This window comes from Macrobrachium nipponense, chromosome 8 (assembly GCF_015104395.2).
Source record: "Macrobrachium nipponense isolate FS-2020 chromosome 8, ASM1510439v2, whole genome shotgun sequence".
NCBI classification, from domain to species: Eukaryota; Metazoa; Arthropoda; class Malacostraca; order Decapoda; family Palaemonidae; genus Macrobrachium; species Macrobrachium nipponense.
In genome coordinates this window covers 113614610-113625875 of record NC_087203.1, presented here as the reverse complement: position 1 = coordinate 113625875, position 11266 = coordinate 113614610, and the positions used below count along the sequence as shown (strand labels likewise).

The following is an 11266-nucleotide window of genomic DNA, read 5'->3' as shown; positions in this document are numbered from 1 at the left end:
GGGGGAGGGGGAAGAGCGTAAAGTGGGGTAGGAGGAGCAAGAACATCATATCACCACGTCATGTCAATTTGGCACATCGATAAAATAAAATGTAAAGTTGGATTAAGAACTGAAATATCGGTTGGCATCACATCACATCGGGTCAATTTGCCACATCAAAAAAAGAAGAAAATAAAAGCGATGAAAACTGAAATATGGCGGAAGGGGCGAGGGGAGCGAGGGAGGGTGGGAGGGGGTGGAGGGTGCCACAACGAAGCGCATTTCCAAAGAGCAAGCAGGAATTATTTTTTTTTTTTAATATCCTACTTACAACCTCCATTTTTCACATTCGACGATGCTCGCGTGGAGATGACGGCGGCGGCGGTGGTGATGGTGGTGGTGGTGGTGATGATGGGATCTTGTCCGTATTACGAGAGCATTCACCACATAATTGCATAATGGCATTTCCTGTATGGCATCACAAGGAGGCTCTCTCTCCCCCCCTCTCTCTCTCCTGTCTCTCAAAAGATGCGATCTCTCCTGCTGCTGCTGCTGCTGCTGCTGCTGCTGCTGCTGCTCATGGGGAACCCCTCTCTCTCTCTATCTCTATCTCTCTCACATTAGCTCTCTTTCCTCTATGTACTCTAGACACCAGCTGCATGCAGCTGCCTCAGGGCCCTCTATACTATATATAATTTTACTGGTTACAGAAAATAAGATTTTCTTTCCTTCTTCTTTTTCTTCTTCCTCTGAATCCAGGTCACTCAGGGAACGCCACTATATCTATTTCCCTTCCACACTCACATCTTCACCACCCACCGTATTCCGTTTCACAACTCAGGGCGTGGGCGAGGGCGTGAATTCCATGGGGCTTGTGGTGGGTTTCCTCGGAGAGGCAGAAGAAGGCGAAGGCGGCAGCAAGACGGGGCCGGTTATATCCAGGACAACGCTCCAGCATCCAAAACCGTGCCATGAGGCACTCCCCCACTCTCTTCAAAAAAAAAAAAAAGACACAAACACACACGCACACACACACACACGCGACAGCTTAACTCTTTCTTGTTCACCCCAGAATCTGATCATAAGAAGGACTCCTTTGCGGCTGTTTCATGAGGCGACAGGACTTGGAATCTCTCAAGAGAGCAGCGCCACGGAGCGAAGGTCACTCCTCGAGGGTACTACTACTGTCACCGGGCATTGTCTCTTCCGACTATGGGCACCACTGCACGACGGTGACGATGATGGTGAAAGATCACTGTAGCCAGGCACTACTACTACTACTACTAATACTACTGCTACTGATGCTGCTACCCACGTCAAGGTCAAGATCAGACACGTAAAAAGAAGACGTTGGCTGCTACTGATTCTTCTGCCAGCCATTACCCTCGGGGACATCTACGGACGTCTGAATCTAAGACATTAAAAGAGGATCTTCAGTCAGTCTGCAGCAGGGAAGCTTCATGCGCACGCGCGTGTGTATATATATACACACACACACACCACTTTTTTTTCCCACTTCCTCTCCTTTCCTCTCTCTCTCCTCTTTTGACCTTCACTGCAACATCCCACACGATGTTTGGCTAAACATCACGCACAGATACGATGCAAATCAGCTTCCTAGACGAAACTATATTTGCTCATTTTTTCATCTTTCACTTTTTTTTTTTTTTTTTTTGCTGGGCTGCGTGTGTAACTTTTCAACAAAACACTCACCTCGACACTATAACTACACCTACAAGAGAAGTTCTGGTTGAAGGTTAACACAGAATGCACAGTGTTATTTTTTTTAGAACATACAGTTAAATACATTCACAGGAATTAATCAAAAGATTATGCTGTAAGCTTGCAAGCTTTGCAATTTAGGAAAAGAATAGTGCAATAATCCGAACATAATATGCAACGAGTCACTTCATAAAAGTACAAAATGAACAATAAATCATTGGCATTTAAGCTGGCAACTTGCAATTTAGTAAAAGAATATTGAAATACTGCAATAATCCATATAATTGCAATGAACGTCACTCCATAAGTATAAAATAACGAAAAAAATGCAAAAAAAATGTATAATAAAATAAATAAATAAACCGTGAGTTAGATGGAAAAGCTTGGGCAACATAATAGCCCGTGGCATTGTTTACAAATAGCAGAGTGGTTGAGGTACACGTGGGTACGTAGCCATCTTGGTGCTAATTCTACCTATCAATCACTCTAGCAGAGAGAGAGAGAGAGAGAGAGAGAGAGAGAGAGAGAGAGAGAGAGAGAGATGCCAGCTGCTCTCCTCGTCCATCTTAGAATCATTCATTTTGATAATGCCCTTAACTGGCGACGTTCGTTCTGGTGCTACCCGTGTTAATGTGGCTTTAGCCTTGCGTTAAAAACACTGCATATCATCATTAACCTCAGTATGTGTGTGAGACTTCATCGTTGTGTTAAAAACACTGTATATTATCATAAACCCCTGACAGTGTGTAAATATGTGACTATCGGTTTGTTAAAAATACTGTACACTATCAACCTCAGTATTAATATGGGGCTTTATCGTTGTGTTAAAAACACTGCATATTATCATTAAGCTCAGAGAGTGTGTTAAATACATGGCTTTATCGTTGTGTTAAAAATACTATATATTACCATTAACCTCAGAGAGTGTGTTCAATATGTAGCTTTATCGTTGCGTTAAAAACACTGTATATTATCATTAACCTCAGAGGGTGTGTAAATATGTGACTTTATCGTTGTGTTAAAAATACTGTACACTATCAACCTCAGAGTGTTAATATGTGGCTTTATCGTTGTGTTAAAAATACTATATATTACCATTAAACTCAGTGTGTGTGTTAATTATGTGGTTTTATCATTGTGTTAAAATACTGCACATTACATTAACCTTAGAGTGTGTTAATATGTGGCTTTATCATTGTGTTAAAAATACTGCATATTATCATTAACCTCAGAGAGTGTATTAATACGTAGCTTTATCGTTGTGTTAAAAATGTTAAAAATACTGTACATTATCATTAACCTCAGAGTGTATGCTAAATATGTGGTTTTATCATTGTGTTAAAAATACTACATATTATCATTAACCTCAGAGAGTGTGTGTTAATCACTGTTAAGTGTTGGAGTGAGTATTCCCTTGGTAAACTTCAATTTTAAGCATGGAAACATGCGTGTCTATATGTTTAATAGTTTATGAATATCGTCATCTGAAATTAATGTTTGCCATTTAAAAACACTATTTTTGCATTTATGCAAAATATAACTTTTTAATCCTGCACAGTAAACATCAAACTATCGAGATTTATCATCTCATAGTAAAGTATTTGTTTTGTTGATTCACGAATTCTTGTATTCCATTCAATTATATGCATTATTCCATAAACACAAACTTGTCTAAATTTATCCTTTCAATATGCATGGATATTAGCAGCTTCTTAAGAGTAATTACAATTAACCTTGTGTATTTCTCATCACTCTCACTGACTACTGAGTCTCAAATTTACCAATGTATTCATGAACTCAAATTTATCAATACATTCGTCATCATGAATGTCATTTACTATTGCACCCAATCCTCACTCCATTCTCCTTGATATGTGTATATCTATGTAAATGCATAATATATATATATATATATATATATATATATATATATATATATATATATATATATATATATATATTATATTTGTCTGTAAGTATGAATGTATATATAGAATGTCAAACTAAATCCAGTTATGTAAAGTAACTTATAGCAAATTTGGCAACAAAGATCAATTTAAAAAATATCCAATGAAAATTAATATTTTATTATTATTTTCTAATCATTTCTGATAAGGAGACAGTACAACTGATTATTCTAAATTCAATGAATAAAATCGTTTGTGTTCTTGAAATTATAATAAAAATCAATTATTTAAATAATTTTATAACAACTGCTCATAAGGCTACCAACTGATAATTCTGAATTATCAGTTAAATATAATGACAGGAATCTTTCGTTTTTTTTTCAGAATACACTGGATAACATTTCTCTTTAAAAAAAATAAAAATAAAAAGTCTTCAGCTGGTATATAAAAAAAAATAAGGTAATCCGTTAAAAAAAGGGGATAATTTATGAAAGTAATAGTATATCATTAATAGCGGTAAGGTAAGCTGTGGGTCTCGATCTTTCCATATGGTTTAGTGATAACAGATGCGTTGGTAGCTGTAGGGCCTGACGCTGTTTTCGTAAATTATACGGTGCCTCCTTTCATTTACAAGTAGCCTACTGGATCACAAAATGCGGCTCTGTGCATTGAATGGGGAATCAGTTGATGTCTCAGATATGCGGATTTGTGTATTGAATGGAGAATCGTGTCATTTCTCAAAAATGTGGATTTGTTTATTGTATGGAAAATCAGGAAATTTCTCAAAAATGTGGATTTGTGTATTGTATGGAGTATCAGTTGATTTCTCAGAAATGTGGATTTGTGTATTGAATGGAGAATCAGTTGATTTCTCAGAATGTGGAGAAATTGATTTCTTCTCAATTCCTCGCAAAGATCAATTGTTATGTTTGTCAGAATCGAATTGTTACAAATCATATATGCGGAATCTTCAATGTTTAAAAGAAACGAAAATATCTAAGTTCCTCGCCGAGATAAAATGTAATGTTTATAAGAGTATAATATTTATGAATCTTATATACTATATAAGGAATCTTCAATGTTACTAAGAAATAAAAATTCTTATTGTGGTCCATACTGCTAAAATTACAGTTATTCAAATGATAATGAAGGCTGCATAAAAGCAATAAATAAGAAAAAAAATAATAATAAAAGCAGACGTTAATGTTAAATTAGCTTTTTTAGAAAAAAAATTATCAGGAAAAAAAATTCAAGACATTTTTTTTCCAAGCGTCCACCGACGAAATTTGGGCAATCATTAAATCCCGGGGTCCATTGCCCCCACGAGACGGAGGTATATGTGAACTAATGTTCGCCACTTCGCCCCCTAAATGGATTCAATTTATGCTGAGTGACTGAGAAATGGGAGTCACTTTTCTCTCGATTTACTCCGGGCCCCAGAATTATCTCCATCCTTTTTTTTTCGACTCTTTCTATTTTTCCTAGGCCACTAGTAAACGGATTATTCTATTTCTGGCATTTCTGAAGGGATCGGGGGCCTACTATGCATGCTGTTATTCTGCCATCGTGCCAAGGGCGATTCTAATGCCCCCTTTCAGTATATATATTTATATACCCGAAGTCCAAGTCTGACACGCTAAGGAACGGATGCTTACAAAGGCGCGGCCCCTTCTTCCTCCTCTTCCTCCTCCTCCTCCTTCAGGAACCTCCTTCTTCAGGAAGAAACGAAGAAGGAAGAGGAGCTTGTCTGTAATTCCTCCGTCGACGCAATGTTGTCAAGTAGATGCACCAACAGAGGATCCGGAGGACTCCCTCCGAAGGGGAAGGACGACGTAGGAGGGTTATATCTATATATCAAAAGACACACACACACAAACACTGGTCACTGACTCACTCGACACTTCCCGAGGAAAAAAGGCGAGGTACGGCGGGGACACTTAGGAAGAGTAGGACATTCGAAAAAGGGGGTGTGTACACTGGGGGAACCACGCTAGCGACTGACTGGTCGGACGCGCGTTGTGTCGGTGGGCGGTAAAGAGGCGTGGGTGCGCGCGGGGCGGCCGGTGAGGACACACTGGGCCGTGCGCCGCTCCTCCCGCGGACGACAGAGCCGTTCATGGGGGCACCTCTTGCCACACACACTCACACACACATATTGGGGACTCACATCACCACCACCACCACCACCACCGACTCCATCACCACCATTTCCTAACCCCCTTTTCTCTCTCTCTCTCTCTCTCTCTCTTCTCTCTCTCTCTACGTCTCTCTCTCTCTTTCCCTCTCACTCACTCACTCTTCTCTCCGTCATCACATCCAAACCGTAGAAGGGCGGGGGCGGGGCCCCCGGTATCACCATCATCGCACCATTAACACTGGAGGCCTAAGGCTCCCTTTTTTTCCCCATCGACGAAAATCTAACTTGGAGCGACGCCTATACCGTCTACCCCGGGGAGGATGTACTAGGGGGGGGGGGGGGAGGGGGGGTTTAGACTGCACGTGCCCAGCCATGCTCATGTAGCCTTCTCAACGAATGCCTTCCCCTTCCTTCCTTCCTCCTCCCTCTCCTCCTCCTCCACCTCCTCCTCCTCCTCCTCCCTCCTTCCCACCTCCCTCCTCCCTCGCTTTCTCTCTCCTCCTCCTCCCTCCTCCCCTCCTCCTCCTCCTCCTCCTCCCCGCTTCTCTGTCAAAACATCGTCATGGACTACCACATTTTATGAGCCCCTCAGCTCGTAAAATTACTATAAAATCGTGTAGTTCATCAGCGGACTAAGTGAGGGTAAACTGTTTCGAGTCTGACTGGGTCGCTTACAGCTGGTGATGGATCGCGCTTTTTGGAAGATGACCCGGGGTATCATAAGTATAGATGCCCCTGACCTGTCTTATTTGACCATGCATGCCCATGCTCACGACCTTGCTTAGCAGGATCTCGGTCGCCGCCACCGCCGCTGTTGGTATAACAAATCAACAACTATTGCCAATGGCGGACTCAGACACACACACACACACGGTGATATTTTTGAGTATTTGTTGGGGCGTGTCACGTGACCGCGGGCGACCAATCGTCGTTACGGGGAAGTTGGCGGGGGAGAGCAGGGGCGGGACTGGCCAAGGTACTTAGTCGACCTATACACAGGGACGTGTTTCAACATACAAACATACATACACACACACAAACAATAACGAGTCGAAAGATATTCATGCAAGAAGTTATCAATTTTTTTTTATATATTTCTTTTACATCTGGCAACGCATAACAGAGGTCAGGTGCCAACAAGACTTCTTCCCCCGAAATGATGAAGAATTTCGGAGTCATCTTCATCATCATCCCATAAAGATGGGATTGATAACTTGGACACACGAGCTTCCTAAATTCTGCCTTCTTCTCCTTTCTTGGCACACCTCACCAACGTTTGGCAAATGGCAAAGCTTTTGCCCACAGAATCACGGCATATTCTAACCTTCAAAAGCGGCATTCTTCCACTAATCCAATGCCAAGATGTTCTGTGTGAAGGATTTCATTCGTCGCCTTTTCTTCGTGTCAAAAAATAAATAAATAAAAAGCCACGATGTTCTTTGAAAAGGATTTCATTCTTCGCATTTTCTTAGTGTCAAAAAAAGAAATAGATGAATAAATAAATAAAAAACCAAGATGTTCTTTGTAAACGATTTTATTCTTCGCCTTTTTTTTCGTGTCAAAAATAAAATAAATAAAAAGCCAAGATGTTATTTGTAAAGGATTTCATTCGTCGCCTTTTCCTCGTGTCAAAAAAAATAAATAAATGCATAAATAAAAAGCCAGGATATTCTTTGTAAAGGATTTCATTCTTCGCATTTTCTTAGTCAGAAAAAAATAAATAAATATATAAAAAGTCATTCTTCGCCTTTTCTTCGTGTCAAAAGAAAAAAAAATAACTAAATAAATAAACAGAAAGATAAGGGACCACTAGCACCCGTAAAAGAATTCTCTTTTCTATTTAGAAATTCCACACAGCATTCCCGTTGGAATTAGCGAAGTCGTAGAGTAACTGCTCCAGAGAAAAAAAAATTGAAATGTAAACTGCAAATAAGAATATCGAAACTTGGCAGCTTATTCATGATGTAAAAAGGGAAATAATATTTATTCACAACAAAATCGAATGAAAAAAATCTTAATGCATGGAGAGGCATTCCCTAAGGCATACAGGAAAGGTTTTAAAAAATGAAAATACTGATATGAGAGAGAGAGAGAGAGAGAGAAATTTATATTAGAGTTAAATGAAAAACTGATCTGAGAGAAAAATCTATATTAGAGCTAAATAAAAAAAATTTATATGAGAGAGAGAGAGAGAGAGAGAGAGAGAGAGAGAGAGAGAGAGAGAGAGAGAGAGAGAGTTTATATAAGAGCTACATAAAAAAAATTGAGAGAAAAATTTATATTAGAGCTAAATGGAAAAAATTTATATGAGAGAGAGAGAGAGAGAGAGAGAGAGAGAGAGAGAGAGAGAGAGAGAGAGAGAGAGAGAGAGAGAATTTATATTAGAGCTAAATAAAAAATTGATAGGAGAAAGAAATTTACATTAAGAGCTAAATAAAACCGTTTATATGAAGAGAGAGAGAGAGAGAGAGAGAGAGAGAGAGAGAGAGAGAGAGAGAGAGAGATGGCCCCATAAAATTTATGTGACAAGGAATTTGCTCTCCAATAGTAATGTACACGCACAAAAATACACCGGACCAATTTTATACTCGCGGCGTGAAATTAACACGGAATTTAAAAAACAAAAAGTCCATTCGACGCGTGGGGGCCGCCCCCGAGGGGAATAAGACCCGTGAAAAAAGGGGAAATCAACACTTTCCCATCGAGGGGGAAGGGGGAATGGATTCGGGATTGAGCGGAAAGCCAAGCGGCGACGGAACAATGGACGCATTGTACATGTATAATGAAAACATGTATAATGAAAACGCGTATAATGAATACATGTATAATGAAAACATGTATAATGAAAACACGTATAATGAATACATGTGTAATGAACACAAGTATAATGAATACAGGTATAATTAACACGTATAATGAAAAATGTATAATGAACACATGTATAATGAACAGTGCTACTCAACAGACGGACCGATTTAATCTTCGTTTGTCTAATATTTTTGTTGGCGTTTGCAATTCACAAATTTAGTTTGTGAAACATGATAGAACAAACAAAATAATATTAAATCCTGTATCACATTTACTAGTTTTAAAAATGTTTTGTATTTAAGAGCTTCTGTCGTGACAAATGAAAAAAATAAACAAACATACTTCATGTATCAATTTTTATGTAACTTCCTGAAGTTTATAAATTCTCGAGTGAAGTTTAGGAGAGAGAGAGAGAGAGAGAGAGAGAGAGAGAGAGAGAGAGAGAGAGAGAGAGAAAAAAAAAATTTTGGGAGTAAATATTTTTAAGTAACTTCATGAAATTTATAAAATCTCGGTGATGTCTTGAGAGAGAGAGAAGAGAGAGAGAGAGAGAGAGAGAGAGAGAGAGAGAGAGAGAGAGAGAGAGAAAGAAATTTTGGGGTGTAAAAATTCTTATGTAACATCATAGAATTTATAAATTCTCGGTGTGATCTTGAGACCTTACAGACCTTACAGACCTTACATCTTGTTCGGGTTGCCCCAGGTCCCTCAGTGTGAGGCACCTCTAATGTCTACCAGAGAGTTGCTAGTACATCTTCCGGTATATTTTGCATCTTCCAATCTTGGATGGTCTGGGATGCAGTTTAGATATTTGTCGAGCTTATTCTTAAACACATCTACGCTCACTCCTGATATATTCCTCAGATGAGCTGGCAACGCATTGAATAGACGCTGCATTATCGATGCTGGTGCGTAGTGGATTAATGTCCTGTGTGCTTTCCTTATTTTTCCTGGTATAGTTTTGGGCACTATTAATCTACCTCTGCTTGCTCTTTCTGATATTTTTAGTTCCATGATATTTTCTGCTATTCCTTCTATCTGTTTCCATGCCTGAATTATCATGTAGAGTTCTCTTCTCCTTTCTAGAGCTATATAATTTTAAGAATTGTAGTCTTTCCCAGTAGTCAAGGTCTTTAACTTCTTCTATTCTAGCTGTAAAGGACCTTTGTACACTCTCTATTTGTGCAATATCCTTTTGATAGTGTGGGTACCATATCATATTGCAATATTCAAGTGGACTACGAACATATGTTTTATAAAGCATAATCATGTGTTCAGCTTTCTTGTTTGAAGTGCCGTAACAACATTCCCATTTTTGCTTACATTTTGCCAACAGAGTTGCTATTTGATCATTGCATAACATGTTCCTATTCATCATCACACCAAAGTCTTTAACTGCTTCCTTATTTGTGATTGTCTCATTATTAGGTCCCTTATATGCATATAGCTTTCTTTCTCTGTCTCCATAATTTATTGATTCAAATTTATCAGAGTTAAATACCATCCTATTTTACCTCTGCCCAATCATATACTTTGTTAAGGTCTCTTTGTAGAGCGTTCCTATTCTCATCACAAGTAATTTCTCTACTTATTTCTTGTGTCAATCTGCGAAACTACTCACTACCGAATCCTTAACATTATTGTCTATGTCTTCAATCATAATAACAAACAGTATTGCAGCTAACACCGTACCTTGCGGCACACCGGATATTACCTGCTTCATCCGATTCTCGTCGTTTGCAATAACTATCTGTTTTCTGTTGTGTAAAAATTCTTTTAACCATCTTCCTACTTTATCCACGATATTGTGTTTTCTAATTTTCTTCGCTAATATATTATGGTCTACTTTATCAAAAGCTTTTGCAAAGTTCTACAAATAAACCACATCTGTTTCATCTTTCCGACTCTTTTCATATTTTTGAATATGTTCTCACGGTGGACTAACAGTTGGGTTTGTGTACTTTTTCCGGGTACGAAACCATGTTGTCCCTTTATTAAACAAATTATTTTTTATTGAAATGTTTCATAATATTTTTCTTCATTACCCTTTCATACACTTTCATAATATGTGATGGTTAGACTCACAGGCCTATTAATTTTCCACTTGCCTCTAGTCTTGATCCACTTTTGAAAGTAGGGGTAATATATGCTAATTTGTGCTCATCATAAATCTTGCCTGTATCTACACTTTGTCTTAATAATATTGCAAGTGGCTTTGCGATAGAATGAACTACTTTCTTTAACAAAATAGCAGGAATTCCATCAGGCCCTGCAGCAGCTCCATTTTTAATTTCATTAATAGCCTGCACAATATCAGCTTCATTAATATCTATGTCAGCTAAATATTCACTATTTTCATCCCTTACTTCTATATCATTATCTTCATTATCTATTCTAGGGGTGAATTCTCTCTTTATATCGTTCTGCCAGTATGTTGCAAATTTCCTTTTTTTCATTCGTTAATCTCCCTTCAATTCTTAGAGGGCCCTATTTCTATTCTTCTTTTATTCATCTTCTTCGCATATGAGTATAATAGTTTGGGATTTTGCTTGATATTTAATAGGGTTTTTTCTTCCAAGTCCCGTTTTTCATTTTCTTTTGATTGTATAATCTTTTGTTCTGCATTTTCTATCTTACTTTTTAGTTCTATAACTTTCCATGCATTTTTTTTTTTTTTGCTAGACCTTTTTTCCACTTTCTGATTTTCTGGAAC

At 38.4% G+C, this 11266-nt stretch overlaps 1 protein-coding gene across 11 annotated transcripts in view; it reads right to left on the bottom strand.

The window, feature by feature from the left end:
- LOC135222961 (homeotic protein ultrabithorax-like) overlaps positions 1-11266 on the bottom strand; it is a 1489261-nt gene that overhangs the window by 130671 nt on the left and 1347324 nt on the right. The window contains exon 1 of one of the 11 annotated variants that reach the window (XM_064261429.1): positions 311-554. The exons of 9 other annotated variants lie outside the window; for them this stretch is intronic. In XM_064261429.1, coding sequence (XP_064117499.1) covers positions 311-319 — 9 coding nt within the window. In that variant the 5' untranslated portion in view covers positions 320-554. Of the gene's footprint in view, positions 1-310; positions 555-11266 lie in introns of those variants that run through there. One more of the 11 variants, XM_064261434.1, reaches the window with a different exon arrangement.